At 52.6% G+C, this 16037-nt stretch overlaps 1 protein-coding gene across 3 annotated transcripts; it reads right to left on the bottom strand.

The window, feature by feature from the left end:
- Window positions 1-995: 995 nt before the first annotated feature.
- Window positions 996-13041, bottom strand: ZBTB48 (zinc finger and BTB domain containing 48). 3 transcript variants are annotated; one of them, XM_073317209.2, is made up of 11 exons: window positions 12927-13041; window positions 11360-12112; window positions 9882-10162; window positions 7463-7574; window positions 6421-6513; window positions 5672-5758; window positions 5124-5278; window positions 4267-4403; window positions 3033-3197; window positions 2361-2449; window positions 996-1356 (listed from the first exon to the last, which is right to left on the bottom strand). In XM_073317209.2, the coding sequence occupies exons 2-11, from the start codon at window positions 12059-12061 to the stop codon at window positions 1060-1062; spliced, it is 2118 nt and encodes a 705-aa protein (XP_073173310.1). In that variant the 5' UTR covers window positions 12062-12112; window positions 12927-13041; the 3' UTR covers window positions 996-1059. The 3 variants fall into 3 exon arrangements, with proteins under 3 accessions (XP_073173310.1, XP_073173309.1, XP_073173311.1); XM_073317208.2 differs by having other exon boundaries at window positions 11360-12064; XM_073317210.2 differs by having other exon boundaries at window positions 11780-12064.
- Window positions 13042-16037: the final 2996 nt, after the last annotated feature.

Here is a 16037-nt window from a genome sequence, read left to right as displayed (position 1 = left end):
CCAACACAGCTACAATATTGCATACATGGACTATACACAATCACACTTTTCCTCCAGCAATCTCATTCATAGCAGGTATTAGGCTCATCTCTCCATAGAGAGCTAACATTTTAGAGGGTCTTTCTGCATTACTGATCTAACAAGGCAGCGGTGGAGAAGTAAGTGCACTCTTGGAGAGACTGATTAGCTTTGAGTTTTCATGCATTTGCTGTTCCTTTATTAGTCATTAAACCTGTGATTTTTCAATGGAGCTTGATACCTAATTCCAATTAAAATTCAGTAGGATCAGGGTACTTAATTTGCTTAGGTGATTCTGATAAATGCAGCCTCAGTTAAACTATCCAAAGCTGGTGCTGGAGTCACCTTAGCAAAAATAGGATTACTAAACAACTTTACCTAGTTCTTACATGAAGGCTAAGTTTGGTATGCTGTTCATGGTATTGGGTTGTATAAAGCCACACTTCAACCCAGCTGCCTCAGGGAGATCAAGAGCCATGGACTTGTACGCAAGTGTGACCAATACATAGACACTAACATCAAGTATGGCAGTTGTAAGGAGTGAAGTTTCATTATATCTACTAATGCCTACCAGAAGGATGGTTTACAGGAGGCATTCTGCTTGTTACTGCCACAGTGCTGGAGTAATGGGGGGGCTGCATTTCCCCCCAAAGCAAACTACTTTTCTAAACAAGTCTGTAAAAGGCAACATCTTTCCAAAAGTCAGGTTCTTCTATTGAAAAGGTAGCTGACAGTAATAGGCACAAGGGAATACAAAATTATGTCAACCTGGGAAGATTTATTCTGCTCACTTACATTTGGTTCATTAACAGGTAAGCTGTCAAGTCCCTAGTTTGTGCCCCTCTGCCAGCTGAGCACTTAGCTAGACACTATTCCCCACCCCTTAAAGCTCAGTATAAGTATGATATTTTTAAAGCAAGAGGCATTTGAGAATGTAGGCTTTGAAACACAGACATCAAGCCCTTGTGAACAGTTAGTCCAACTTAACACTTCATTTTATTTATCTTTTGAGAGGGAAAGGTGTGTACAAGGACATAAGTGCTATGTTTCACAATCTTCAGGGATCGTTGTAGTAATGATAAGAGATTGTTCAATAACATCTGTCATAGAGAAGGTCTCATTTGAACATAGTCTCTGTACAGGGATCGCTTCCCCCAGGGAGCTGTGAGAGAGGGATTCCACAATGACTTCTGCAGGCCCCACCTCTAATTCATGGGGGGGCTGGAGGGCTACCACAACAGCTTTTTCATCCTCAATGATCAGGTTCCGCAGCTTTCTCTGCCGGGGGTTGTAGTTTTCAACCCTGTCATGAATCTCCATGTGGCGCCTCAAGTGGGCCTTTAAAAGAAGAGCAATCAAAGTCCATCATTACCCACCTAAAACATGCACAGCAGAGTCTCCTCTTGGTGAGGAATAAGGTCCAGGGTGCAGGAATGTTGGTGGCATAAGAAGTTGGGTCTAATTAGCACTAGGGGTGTAGAAAGCACGCAGGGAAATAAATGCACACAGTGAATTCACAACTATAGGAGAACAGACCCCCTCCTCCCAAAAGGCTGTAGGAAGGGGGGGGAAATGGCAACAGGTAAGAAGACAAGGCTGGAGTAGCTCTTCCATAGAAACTTCTGTTTCTAACACTTCCTCTATAAGAGAAAAGGTGGTAACTTAGTCTTTTCTCTTTAAGGCAGCAAAGCAGTGCCATGGAGCAGGATTCCAGCTGTGCGGAGGGAATGGCAGATAGAGCTAGGAGGAAAGAAAGTCCTATTTTTGAAGTCTTCCAGGCTGCTCTAGCAGGGACTCAATCCTCACTAGTTTATCATCCATCACAGCCACTACCCAGGCTGGGAGCAAAAAGCAGAGGCCCATATTTCACACTAGATTTAGGTTTAGTGACCTGCTTTCATAGTATGGTTGCCTCAAATATTTATTAAAGCATTTCATTCTTTTGGGGTTTTTAATCTGAGTGTGATGTCACCTGTCCATGGAAATCTCTTCCTTTGCTTCCTCTCTCCCTCCCCAAGGACTTTGGTTTTAGTAAATGAGATGAGATTTTTGGTGGGGTTACAGAGGGAAAACTTAGTCAAAGGAACAAGGGTACTAACTGGCACTGCCCTTTTCACCCCTGCCGGAGCAGTCGGCAGCTCAGACACTCCAAGTGCTGCTCTGCTTCATTCTTGTCTACAATAGACAGTGAACATGCTTCAGTTTAGGACCCGTGTTTTCCCTCCCGAAGAAATACACCACTTTATAAGACTAATTCTGTTCATCTCTTTGCAAATAGGAAGTTGGTGACTCAACCGAGCTTAGACTTGCTCATTGCAAGTGGAATTAGGAAAACCCCTTACTTGTCGGGTGAACTTGTAACCACATTCAGTGCATTCAAACTTCCTCACTCCTTTGTGTCTGCGAACATGGACACGCAACTGTTCAACAGCTGAGAAGGGAAAGTTAGAAACCATTTATTAGCCACTTGGCTGAACGTGGCAACAATGCATGGTCTGAACACTGCAACAAAGAGTTCTTGAGTTAAACCATCATAGGCCTGAGCTACATTGGAAATGTTACCCTGGCAAGGGACATGATGACAATCCTGCTATCTCAGGACATGGTGAAAGGGAGATTCCTTTTTGAAGAGTTGAAGCCTCAAACTTGGCCAGTTAAGTCACAGGAAAGCTTGAAGGAGAAGGGTTCTCTCCCCTTCCTGCCCATCCATTGCTCTGCTTTCACTAACACAGTTTTGCTGAATATTGCATCAGCAATGGACGTAAGAATCCCTGCAAGAGACTCGATGTTCGACAAAACACAGAAATACTGGATCCACTTCTGTTCTGCAATCAGTTTTAAGAGTCGGACATGTATTTGCCTCTGATTGCCACAGCAGGCAAACAGAATGTCCCAATTCCCTGACAAGCACTTGCATGGTCACTATGAATTAAGACAAAGAGGCTCAAGGCAAATTAGAGGCCTCATAACTCCTGTGCAGGAGGATGCAGCAGCATTGCTGTAATGGGCATTACCTTTGAATGTTTTCCCACAGATCTGGCAGAAATGTGGTCTTCCTTCCTGATGCCTGCTAGCAATGTGCCTCAGAAGGGGCCCTTTCTCCGTGAACCTCTGATCACAAAACTCACAGCTGAAGGGGCGTTCACCAGTGTGTGTGCGGTTGTGCTTATCCAGACTTGCTATACAGATGAAAGACAAGAAATTTATCCTTCGTGTACAGAAACTTTACCACAGAGTTCCTGCCATTTCTTATGCCCGCTACAGAGCCTGCATAGCCTTCAGACACTATTTTCTTAACGGTTTTAGAAAAGATGCAAATGGGAATTCACTGTTTTATGGTTCCCAATACCTTAACTGGAAGAGTGGTCAGTCTCTCTCCTCCACAGTGTCCAGGCATAAAAGAATAAGGGGATGCTCAATTAAATAAGTAAGTTAATTTGTTAGCTTCGTGCAGTAACTTATGGAACTCACTGCACGGGCAGACGGGAGGAGACAAATGTTGTATTTCAAAAAGGACAGAAATATGTAACATCTTAAAAAATCTGCACAAGTTATTTAAGCGCTAGGATAGACCTATAAAATCTACTTCAGCGCTGCCATGACATGCAGTGAACTTTGAGCAGAGGACACAGCTGATGTCTGGAAAACAGCTGAACATTTTACTTTTGATACGTTTAAAAAAAAAAAAAAGTCTTCAAATATACCAGGTTTCAGCTCTGAAAACACTGGGATACATTTTCCCTCCTAGAACTTCAACATCCAGAAAGGTGGGAGGGGGATTTCAACTCTTCCCTTAGCTGCTATTTCCCAGCATGCTTTTCTGGTAGCTGGCCTTAAGTCTGGGAAAAAAGCAGCTGCCATACTGTCTGGCTACCACAGGCCACTTCTCCCTCCCTCCCAGCTGGTAAGAGGTTTTAGCTTCTATTATGTTTTCCTTTTCTTATTCCTGAGGCAGTATCACACAGTATGAGCCCCAAGGGGGCAGGAAAGAATTGTACAGCGTCTCAAAAAGGCTTGCTTACTATGACCCTCCCCTGAAGCTATCAGGTACTGATGCTGCTAGAGGCAGAGTACCAGATGGACCTGTGGTCTGGCCCGTTAGAACACCCCCTGCTCAGGTAACACATTCAGTGCTTGGGCCCTGGCAGTGGAATAATGTGCACCAAGTGCTGCAGCTCTCCAAGGGCTGGAAGGAGGAGCTGTAACGACAGCCAGCTTGGCAAGCCAAGCAAAGGATCCTGTCTGTACCTTGTGTCCTGAAAGTCTTCCCACAGAGATGGCACTGGAAAGGCTTCTCGCCCGTGTGCGTGCGGAGGTGCATGTTGAGGTTGGCTTTCTGGGTGAAGGCGTGATGGCAGAACTCACACACATAGGGGCGCTCGTTTCTGGAAGGACAATGAGAACCGTGTTCAGTTTGTTCCCGTCCTGAAGAGTCTCTTTGGTTGGGGAAACAACCCCGACCCACAGCTCTCCATTAGAAGGGTTAGACCCCCTGGGAGTTAAGTCAGCTTTCACCGCTGTTCCAAAGTTCCTGAATTCAATCCTGTTTCAAACCTCCCTCAAAACAAGGACTTGAAGAGGTCCAAGAACTGTGATTAATATCCTAGACCAGTCTATAGGTACAAAGAGCAGAAGCCAGAGTCTCTTAGCCCTCAGATGTTACAGCAAGTTCTAGGGACCCATACTGACAGGGAGCATGAACAAAACAGTGCTGAAATGTGTCGGTGACCTAAAGAACAGGCAATTACTGTATCTGGCTTCATGATGATCAGCTTCCAAAGACAATGAACAGACTGAGCCAACGGAAGCCACACAAACTGCAAACAGCATATGGGTAAGCTACATCTCTGGGGGAAGAGGCAGTGCTGGCCAGTTCTTGCAGAACCAAGTGCTGGCCTTCCGTGGTACTATTTCTCAAGGGGCGTTTATAATTTGCCCTCCAGGGCCAAGACCACTCAACGGGGTGGTGCCTATCCCTGTCTCGCCTAGTCCATCTCCTGGCCTCTGCAGGACTGGTCCCTGCAATGTGTTCCAGAGATCAGCAGGTCAGCAAGGAAGACGGACAGTAGATGGGGCTGAAGGATATGCCTACGCTTGTGCCTTACCTGTGTTTAGCCTTGATGTGCATCTGTAAGCCATTGCGACTCGAAGCCCTGTGCCCACACTCCTCGCAGACAAAAAGTTTCTCTCCTCGGTGCTTGAATGCCTCATGAAGGCGCAACTCCGTTCGAGACAGGAAACATTTGGAGCAGGCAGAGCACTACAAGTCCACAGGGAGGGATTAAGATCAGAGGCCAACAGCAGGAGTTCTGTCACGCGCTCAGGGAACTGACTTCCCAGAGACTACAGCCAAGAGCAAAAGCGCAAGGCCCAGGCCAAGCCTCTGGTGGACACAGGTCTCCTCCAGATGAGGATTAGAGGCTGCCAGCTTCTAAATTACAGAGTCAACCCAGCTGATGTTCTTTGCCTGGCACGCCACCACACTAGGACCAGATGAAAGTTAGGATCCTTTGATTATCCATCACTGCCTCATGCCACTGCACTAGCATCCCTCCTCCCTCTGTAATAATTCAAGATTGCCATCGACCCATTCCATGTTTTACTCCCAAAATGTCAGCTCTGCCCACCCCACATTAGTCTTGCCCCTCCTTACCGCATGTGGTTTTGGAGCACCATGTAACTTTATCATATGGCTTTGAAGATCCTTCTTTTGCATGAACTGTTGTACACAGGAGGGACACTGAAATACATGAGACAAGAGTCAGCCTCTGGCCATTTCCAGATAACTTACCGTAACTGAGTTAGAAGAGCTTACGGTTTCACTAATGCAGAGAGGCCAAAGGAGCTTGGCCAAAGGGGCTTGGCCAAGGAGAAAGAAGAGAAAAGACATAAAATCCTTCCCCAGTGCCTTTCCACTTGCCTACAACATGTAACCACACGCAAGCCCCCAAAGCTCCAGGTGCATCCTTGGCACTCACACCCAGGCTATAATCCTTGGGCTCTGTGCTGCATTTTCCCCTCCAAGATACATGCCCTTTATCAAGGAGATGAGTGATACATGGAGCACATCTATGGTCTGGCGACAGGAAGAAGGGATCGATGGGATCAGTACTTTAAGACACAGGATAAATGCAGCTGCCATAAAAGGAAGGGAATAAACCAAAACAATATTCTTAAGGTGTAGGCAGCAGCCCAGTGACCTATGCACGTCCACAGCACCAGCCCAAATTCCTTGAGTCACTGCCACAAGGTGGTGCATGCTCTCAGTGCAAGGCCTGGCTGGGTGCGGTCAGTCCTTCAACCCCAGAATAGAAAGGCATCTTTGCACACATGCCCCTCTTTCTTTTCATGACAGCATCTCTCAGTCATTTCCAGGAATGCTCAAGGGCCCACTGTGCTGACCTTATAAGGCATTTCCCCGGTGTGTGACACCATGTGCAGCCGTAATTCCATTCGCCTCTTAAATATCTCCTGGCAGACTGAACAGGTGAAAACCTGAAAGACAGGAGGAGAGGAGATAGTCAGCGAGACCCTTATGAAAAAGCAGCTCTGCTTATGGAGAGGCAAGAAAGGAAGGACACAGGCAAAGGGGACAGAAGATAAAGCAAAAACCTGGCATAGGAAACAGGGGCATATCAGAATGCAGACTCCTCACAGTTTGAGAGCTCGGTTAGGACACTGTTTGGCATGTGACCTGTAAACATTATGTCCTCTTTATAATACACAGTCAGAATATTCGGGTTATACCAAACTCCAATATTTGTCCCAAAAACCCAAACCAAAGCAAGTGGGGACTACACATGCTGCACCAACCCTCGCTTTCTTGCTGCAAGTCACTGTCCACGGCCCACACGAGACCGGTACACGCTTCCGCAGGAAGCTCAGCTGGCAGACAGCAGAGGACAGATGAAGTAGTTTCAATGTTATTCTGAATTTCAATGGCTGAGGTTGATCTTGGTTCTAGGACGCTGCAGTGGAGGCTCTAATTCTGCTCATGTTCCCAACTGCCCAGCAAAATGGACAAACTCACAGGATTTACTGCTATGCCTAGTGTTTATTTCCTGGTGAGATGGCCTTGGTTTGCCAGAGGGACACATCCTTCTCTAAACTAGCCAGCGTTTGTCTAACTTCCCATCAGCACAGAAAGGCAGTGGATGTAACAGACCCAGCACTGCACAGAGCATCAATGCACACAATGTCCCATTTTATAGAAACTCCTTAATCTAAACAGAAGTTATTTTATTCTAGCCTCCCAGTGTTGGACCCAAACTCTTACCACATGGCACCCCCAGAGAAGTCTTTCTCTGGATAGACAGCTCAGGTTACAGCTCTAGGCAAGAAGCAAACAAAGCAAGTGGCTGTAGACATGCTATGTTTGAGCTGCTGCTTTAACAATTTAACAGCTGCTGTCTCCTGCTCCTCCCTTGACAGTTCCCAGAAGTACCTGCTCCGAACGGTTCATACAGTTCCTAGCTTCATGCTCCAGCAGATTCTCCTTCCTAAAATAACATTTACCACATTTGGAACATTCAAATGGCTTTTCTCCAGTGTGTTTCCTAAAAGGAATACAAACAGAGTATCTGTAATTCTCAGTCTTTAACAGCAAAGACAAATATTTCCTTGGGACAGATTAGGGAGCCACTCACACAACAGGATCCCAAGTTACAGCCAGGATGCTAGTAGTCTGAACTGTTTTACGCTGGAGAAGCAGACTCACAGAGACAATGGGTTATTTTCACAATTAACCAAATCTGTCCTGTGGCTTGAGAGGCTTCATGAACAGTTACAGGACCTTCACTCGACTCAGTGTCATTTCTAGGTCCACACTCCCCATCATAGCCTAGTTTAAAAGAGGCTAGTGAAGCACTGCTCATTTTCAGCCAGCTATTTGGAGCCAGGGGACAATAAAAACTTTATAAACTCAGACATAGTTAAATGTTGTTCATACCAACACATTATCTGTGGTCAAAGTTGTTACAATACAGCTTAAAATCCTAAGAGACCCTTCTGAATGCTGTCCTTTAGGAAGCCGGTTTGCTGCTCCCATGGTATTTCAGAGCATCAGTTCACCAAGGCTCTCCTGCAGAATGCTCACCCTTGGCTTCTCCAGAAGACAGCCATCATCTCAGTCATGCTCTCTGTCCCCCACTAACATGCTGCAGTTTAAGGTAGGAAATGCTGACCTGTGAACCTAAGGTGACTGTCACAGACCTGTGTCTGCATTTTAAAGAAGGAACCTGGAGCTCCCTCCTCCTGCGGCTACTGTGGGCTAGCTCTCCCTTTAGGCATTAGTTACCACTCTGAAGTCCTACACCATATTTTTCCCTTGTTGCTATAGGGCTAAGAGCTCCATTCACCCTCCGGCTCTAGGATTGTTTTAAAGTTGTTTTTAACAACAAGCAAGTCTAGGCAGCTCCACGTACAGAGGCTGATCAAATTTTAACAGGTGGCAGTTCCTCTGCACTTGCGCTGAGATCTGCTCCCAGGTGCTGCATCTCCTGTAACAGCCCCTCGACACAGACAAGCTCTTATCTCCGTTCGAGCTATACTGATCTCCAGCCCAGACTTGAGAGAGTGGAAGAGGCTTGAGAGGAGTTATTTACTCAAACCTTCAGGTGAGCAAACTTTTTGGCCCGAGGGCCACATCTGGGTATGGAAATTGTATGGCGGGCCACGAATGCTCATGAAATTGGAGTTGGAGTGCAGGAAGGGGTGAGGGCTCTGGCCAGGGGTTAGGGCTCTAGGGTGGGACCAGAAATTAGGAGTTCAGGGTGCAGGAGGGGGCTCTGGGGAGTGCGAGGGGAGGGGATGAAGGCTCTGGCTGAGGGTGCAGGCGATGGGGATGAGGGGTTTGGAGTGCAGGAGGGTGCTCCAAGCTGGGACTGAGGGGTTTGGAGGATGGGACTTGGATAAGGGCTGGGGCAGGAGGTTGGGGCACAGGAGGGGGATCGGGGTGCAGGCTCCAGGCAGCGCTTACCTCAAGCAGCTCCCGGAAGCTGCGGCATGTCTCCCCTCTGGCTCCTATGCGGAGGTGCAGCCAGGCAGCTCTGCACGCTACCCCGTCCACAGGTGCCGCTCCACAGTTCCCAGCCAATGAGAGCTGCAGGGGAGGGGCTTGGGGCGGAGGCAGTGTGCGGAGCCCGCTGGCTTCCCCTACGCGTAGGAGCCGGAGAGGGGACATGCTGCTGCTTCCTGGAGTCGCAGCACGTGCGAACGGAGGGGCCCCCGACCCCACTGCCCAGCTGGAGCAGATCAAGCCCCAGACCTTGCTCCCCAGTGGGAGCTTGAGCGTCGGATTAAATCAGATGGCAGGCTGGATGTGCTTTAGAGACATTTCAGACACTCATAAATTCAGCACATTTCAAGAAGTTGTTTTTCTCACCCCCAACTGAAGCCCTAACAGCTAGCTGGGTTCAGTACCCCAGTTAGTGCTGAAAGGGTCACAATGCCAAAAAGTGACTCCAAGTGTCTATACGGAGGGTCTTACTGGTATCTGCCCCTGGCCAACTGCAAACAGGAAATGTGATCCAGCAAAACGTAAAAAGGCAGCTGGGAAATGCTAGGACTAGGTGCTTCCTCTAGCAAAGATCCTCAGTACCCCAGGAGGTTTTCCATCCTGGAACTGGAGCTTTCTCTGAACAAGTAAAAGACTCCTACAGGCAGAGACTATTCTCTCAGGTCTCGCCTGCCTCCCAGTACTATTATTTCATAGCCTAAACCCGTGTGTTTAAGTTCAGAAATGAGCTCAAGTTCAGCTACTCAGTACGACTGCTCTGTATAGCCCAGCCCTGCGGGAAGCCAGTCAGGGCACAGGTCCCTCTTACTGTGGGTAAGGTACAGGAATAAAAATCAGAAACGTTTACCTGTTGTGCACTTTTAGATAATATTTGCTGAGGAAGGTTTTATGACATGTGGGGCATTCAACCGGCACAGCTGTACCTTTTCTGTTCCCAGGAGTCCCAGCCTCTACCAGCCCAGCATTCCCTGCAGGCTCCGAACTGAGAGGCTTTTTTGCCAAATTTGATTTCTTTCTGGTCCTCAGGGTCTTTTTCTCAGGAATGTAATCTTCACCTGTTTCCTCATGAACTTCTCCATCATCTTCTGCTGCCACGTCATCAGAGACTTGAACAACCTGCATTTCCCACTGCGATGGAACAGGGAGCCATTACGTTAACTCAATGAGCACCTTAGACAGAACAAGAAATCGTATCTACAGCGGTACTGCAATATCTTAGAAGTCAGCTAAATTCTGGAGCTTGTGGACAGCACCATTGTCTGATGACAAGACGCTCTCAGGAAAATAAAACAAACTCAGTGGATTTGACTAAGAACATTTCCCAATAACTCCCACAGGGCAGAGTCTGACTCTTGTCTACTGTACATGTTTAGCTTGTTCTAGTGCTGTAAGAGGATAACTTTCCCACCCTGCAAACACTCACCCAGTCACACGCCTCCTGACAAGTATCTCTGCATCTTTTGCAGCAGCTGATGTAAACTGCTTCCTGGCTAGTCTGATTTTTTTTAAAACCTAACGAAACTAAACTCTGTTGCTGTACACAGGAATCAGTCCCTGTCTTTGCCAACAACACCCTGAACCCATTATCTTAGCTCGTATAGAAACAGTTATTAGCCATCGAAGAGTTACCCAGCCCTCTTCAAACTCCAGCCAGTGTGTCTCATTAGCCTCCTGAAATACTGACTCTCAAAGGGCCAATATACACTGCACAAGAAGGTATTTCTGTTCAGTGGTTCTGAAGTTCCTGACCTTAAAATAATTTCATAATGAAATTTTATCATGTCTTTGAGCCAAAGTACTTCTTTAAATTTAAGATGTCCAGTTTCTTCCTTTTTGAATACACAAACTCATTAAGAATTTCAGGTGTGTTGGCTTTGCTCTAGGAAAGTAATTAACCCAATTAATATGAAAAGTATCAAATACTTTGTACTCTGCAATAGCCTGCATTTGTGGAGCTCAAAGTAGTTACAAATAGTAGTCAATTAAGCCTCAGTCTCCCTGAGATATAGGTCAACCTTTTCCCTCTTTTACAAATGGGGGGACACTAAGGTCCACAGAGATTAAGTGACCTGTTCAAGGACACACAGCAATTCTGTGGCAGAGTCAGGAATAGAACCCACATCTCCTGAGTCCCACTCCTGTACTTAAACCACCATCCTTGCCCTCTTATCACACTGGCTCTGTTGAGATTAGCAGACATCCTATATGCTTGATGCTCAGTTTTCAGGAGCAAATCTCTCCCTGCTTAAGTTTTAAACCTTTAGTTCTAAGGAGAGTAGTTTCTTAGTTCATAAAAGAAACCCTGTTAGGACATGCTCCACGCACCACCTCATTGCTGATGCCTCTGTCTTCAGTGCCTCCTCTTTTAGGTGGCCTTTTTATTTCTTTACATTCCTGGGTGTTCTTTACTTCACCTGAATTGCTCAATGCATTTGTTTTAACAGCCCTTTTAAGCCTTTCCCTAAGAAGAGACGGGCTCCCACTTGGTCCCTGGGTTAGTTTGGCTCTCCTAGTGCAGCAGCTGGGGCTGGCTTCACTAGCAACATTAGCTTTAGACAAGGCTTTGATAGCTTCTTCTCCGTCCGAGTCTGTTGGCTGCTTTAAGTGACCATTAAGATCTTCCCTAGGACCTTTCTCGTGAAGGCACCGGTTGTTTAGATCACTGCCATCAAAGCATTTGGGCTTGAAGCTCTGACACAGCTCTACAGCTTCAGGGACACAAAGTTCCTTGGCAGCGACAAGCACCTTCTCCCGGTTCTCTGAGGTAAGTGCGAGGTGTCCAGTGTAGAAGAAGTCCAGCAGGAGCTCAAAGATCTCCGCAAAGCTCTCAGGGAGAATGATGCTGCTGGAGGCTCCATCTCCGTACAAACTCTGGAAGAAGCAGCTGCAGCAAGCCAGGACGCTCCAGTGGGCTTTGAACACCAGCCCGCCCACGTCCAGGGTAGCATCACAGTACTGGCCCTTCTCCCGCTGCTTGTTCAGCTCCTGCAGGACACGGACACTGTGCTGGACAAAGGAGCCATCCATGGTCTGCAGGGAGAGGAGGCGGGGGTGAGCCAGCGGCGCTTGGGCCAAGGGCTGCCAGGGGAGGCAGAAAAGAAAGCAGCTGGGGGGGGGGGAGGCTCCAGGTCACCCTCCCCAGGAGGCATCCCCTCCAGTCCACCCCGGGAGAGACATCGCCTCCCCCGCAATCCCTCCGGCCCACCCCTGCGGGGGGACGTCGCCTGCTCCCCCGCCAACCCGCCCCTGGGGGGGACGGGACGACATCGCCTCCCCCCTGCCAACCCCTCTGGTCCGCCCCTGGGGGGCGGGGGACATCACCTCCCCCCCAACCCCTCCGGTCCGGTCCGCCCCGCCCCTGGTGGGGGGAAATCGCCTCCCCCCCCCGCCAACCCCTCTGGTCCGCCCCTGGGGGGCGGGGGACATCACCTCCCCCCCAACCCCTCCGGTCCGGTCCGGTCCGCCCCTGGTGGGGGGAAATCGCCTCCCCCCCCCGCCAACCCCTCCGGTCCGCCCCTGGGGGGGGGGGGGACATCACCTCCCCCCCAACCCCTCCGGTCCGGTCCGGTCCGGTCCGCCCCGCCCCTGGTGGGGGGAAATCGCCTCCCCCCCCCCGCCAACCCCTCCGGTCCGCCCCTGGGGGGGGGGGGGACATCACCTCCCCCCCAACCCCTCCGGTCCGGTCCGGTCCGCCCCTGGGGGGGGGGGAAATCGCCTCCCCCCCCCCGCCAACCCCTCCGGTCCGCCCCTGGGGGGGGGGGGACATCACCTCCCCCCCCAACCCCACCACCCCGGCCCGCCCCTGGGGGGGGGGGAAATCGCCTCCCCCCCCCCGCCAACCCCTCCGGCCCGCCCCTGGGGGGGACACCGCCCCGCGCCAAGGTCCCCCCACCTCCGCGGGCGGGCGGGCCCCGGCACGGGACAGGGGGCGCCCGAGGGCCCGACAGGGAACCGAGCGCGGCTACTGCGGGAGCCGGGCCGCCGCCATCTTGGGGAAGCGCCGGACGTGACGTGACGTGACGGGGCGGGGCGGGGCGGGGCCTCTGAGTCCCGACGGGGGATGGGGGGACTGAAGGGGGGAGCGAGGATGGGGGTCCCGGGGGGGTCTGGGGGGACTGAAGGGGGGAGCGAGGATGGGGATCACGGGGGGGTCTGGGGGGACTGAAGGGGGGAGCGAGGATGGGGGTCCCGGGGGGGTCTGGGGGGACTGAAGGGGGGAGCGAGGATGGGGGTCCCGGGGGGGTCTGGGGGGACTGAAGGGGGGAGCGAGGATGGGGGTCCCGGGGGGGTCTGGGGGGACTGAAGGGGGGAGCGAGGATGGGGATCACGGGGGGGTCTGGGGGGACTGAAGGGGGGAGCGAGGATGGGGATCACGGGGGGGTCTGGGGGGACTGAAGGGGGGAGCGAGGATGGGGATCACGGGGGGGTCTGGGGGGACTGAAGGGGGGAGCGAGGATGGGGGTCCCGGGGGGGTCTGGGGGGACTGAAGGGGGGAGCGAGGATGGGGGTCCCGGGGGGTCTGGGGGGACTGAAGGGGGGAGCGAGGATGGGGGTCCCGGGGGGGTCTGGGGGGACTGAAGGGGGGAGCGAGGATGGGGGTCCCGGGGGGGTCTGGGGGGACTGAAGGGGGGAGCGAGGATGGGGGTCCCGGGGGGGTCTGGGGGGACTGAAGGGGGGAGCGAGGATGGGGATCACGGGGGGGTCTGGGGGGACTGAAGGGGGGAGCGAGGATGGGGGTCCCGGGGGGGTCTGGGGGGACTGAAGGGGGGAGCGAGGATGGGGGTCCCGGGGGGGTCTGGGGGGACTGAAGGGGGGAGCGAGGATGGGGGTCCCGGGGGGGTCTGGGGGGACTGAAGGGGGAGCGAGGATGGGGGTCCCGGGGGGGTCTGGGGGGACTGAAGGGGGAGCGAGGATGGGGGTCCCGGGGGGGTCTGGGGGGACTGAAGGGGGGAGCGAGGATGGGGATCACGGGGGGGTCTGGGGGGACTGAAGGGGGAGCGAGGATGGGGATCACGGGGGGGTCTGGGGGGACTGAAGGGGGAGCGAGGATGGGGATCACGGGGGGTCTGGGGGGACTGAAGGGGGGAGCGAGGATGGGGGTCCCGGGGGGGTCTGGGGGGACTGAAGGGGGGAGCGAGGATGGGGGTCCCGGGGGGGTCTGGGGGGACTGAAGGGGGGAGCGAGGATGGGGGTCCCGGGGGGGTCTGGGGGGACTGAAGGGGGGAGCGAGGATGGGGGTCCCGGGGGGGTCTGGGGGGACTGAAGGGGGGAGCGAGGATGGGGATCACGGGGGGGTCTGGGGGGACTGAAGGGGGGAGCGAGGATGGGGGTCCCGGGGGGGTCTGGGGGGACTGAAGGGGGGAGCGAGGATGGGGGTCCCGGGGGGGTCTGGGGGGACTGAAGGGGGAGCGAGAATGGGGGTCCCGGGGGGGTCTGGGGGGACTGAAGGGGGGAGCGAGGATGGGGATCACGGGGGGGTCTGGGGGGACTGAAGGGGGAGCGAGGATGGGGATCACGGGGGGGTCTGGGGGGACTGAAGGGGGAGCGAGGATGGGGATCACGGGGGGGTCTGGGGGGACTGAAGGGGGGAGCGAGGATGGGGGTCACTGGGGGGTCTGGGGGGACTGAAGGGGGGAGCGAGGATGGGGGTCACTGGGGGGTCTGGGGGGACTGAAGGGGGGAGCGAGGATGGGGGTCACGGGGGGTCTGGGGGGACTGAAGGGGGGAGCGAGGATGGGGGTCACGGGGGGTCTGGGGGGACTGAAGGGGGAGCGAGGATGGGGGTCACGGGGGGGTCTGGGGGGACTGAAGGGGGGAGCGAGGATAGGGGTCATGGGGGGTGGGTTGTGGGGCTAGGGGCAGCGCGGGGCCTGGGAGGCTCATGGGGGTTGCCTGGGTTGTGAGCCGGGGGGCACAGCTGAGCCCTGTCCCCAATTCCCCCCCCATGACCAGGGGCAAACCTGTTGCCCCCCCCGCCGCCCAGCAGCAAGCCGTGCCCTGGGGGGTGCTGCAGCCGGGCTCGCTGTGGTCCCTGGGCTGTTCCTGCCGGGCGATGGCGGAGGGAGCCGCTGGCCGTGCCTGTGGCAGCTGGCTTTGGCCTAGTGCTGTGCCCGGAGCCCCTGAGCAGGGTGGACGATGTAACCCTGCTCTCCACGGGAAGAAAGCCCTGAGTGATCACAGCCCTGGCCCCTCTGGAGAGCAAACAAATTCTCGAGGTTCCTGCAGGTTCATGGCGGGGTGGGGGGTGCTGGCTCTCGATGCCACTGAAAGGGAACCAGACTTTAAGGAGGACCATGGCTCATGGGATTTGTCAGAAAGCACAAGAGAGGAGCAAGTGTGAACTCCAGGGAGCGATTCCCCAGAGACCATCTAAAAGGCTTCTGGTTTCAGCCTTGTTAGAGCCGTGTTAGTCTGTATCAGCAAAAACAACGAGGAGTCCTTGAGGCACCATAGAGACTAACACATTTATTTGGGCATAAGCTTTCGTGGGTGAAAACCCACTTCATCGGATGCATGGAGTGGAAAATACAGGAGCAGGTATAAATACATGAAAAGATGGGAGTTGCCTTACCAACTGATCCCCCTCTTGGTAAGGCAACTCCCATCTTTTCATGTGCTGTGTATTTATACCTGCTCCTGTATTTTCCACTCCATGCATCCGATGAAGTGGGTTTTAGCGATGTGTTAGCGAGAGGCTGCAAACCGTAGTGTAGCTGAGGCTGAGAATCTTTTCAGAGAGGGCTGTGTGACACCCAGTATGGACGGCCCAGAATTTGAAGTTTCAAGTTCTGGGATCAAATTTTCTTCTGGTGTTAACTGGTGTAGCTCCACTGAAGGCAAAATAGCTGCACCAACTCTCACCAACAGACAATGAGACCCGTGCATAGCTTTGATGGTTCATTTCCCTTTACGATCAGGATGTCTGCTTTCTCCAGTTTGAGGATGTGGTTTTTGGTCCTTGGTATCTCTGTGCAGGAGCCTCCTGAGCTGCTCACTGCTGCTG

Source organism: Lepidochelys kempii, chromosome 18 (assembly GCF_965140285.1).
Source record: "Lepidochelys kempii isolate rLepKem1 chromosome 18, rLepKem1.hap1, whole genome shotgun sequence".
Taxonomy (NCBI): Eukaryota; Metazoa; Chordata; order Testudines; family Cheloniidae; genus Lepidochelys; species Lepidochelys kempii.
Note: the sequence above shows the minus strand (reverse complement) of the source record. Positions and strands in the feature narration are given on the sequence as shown.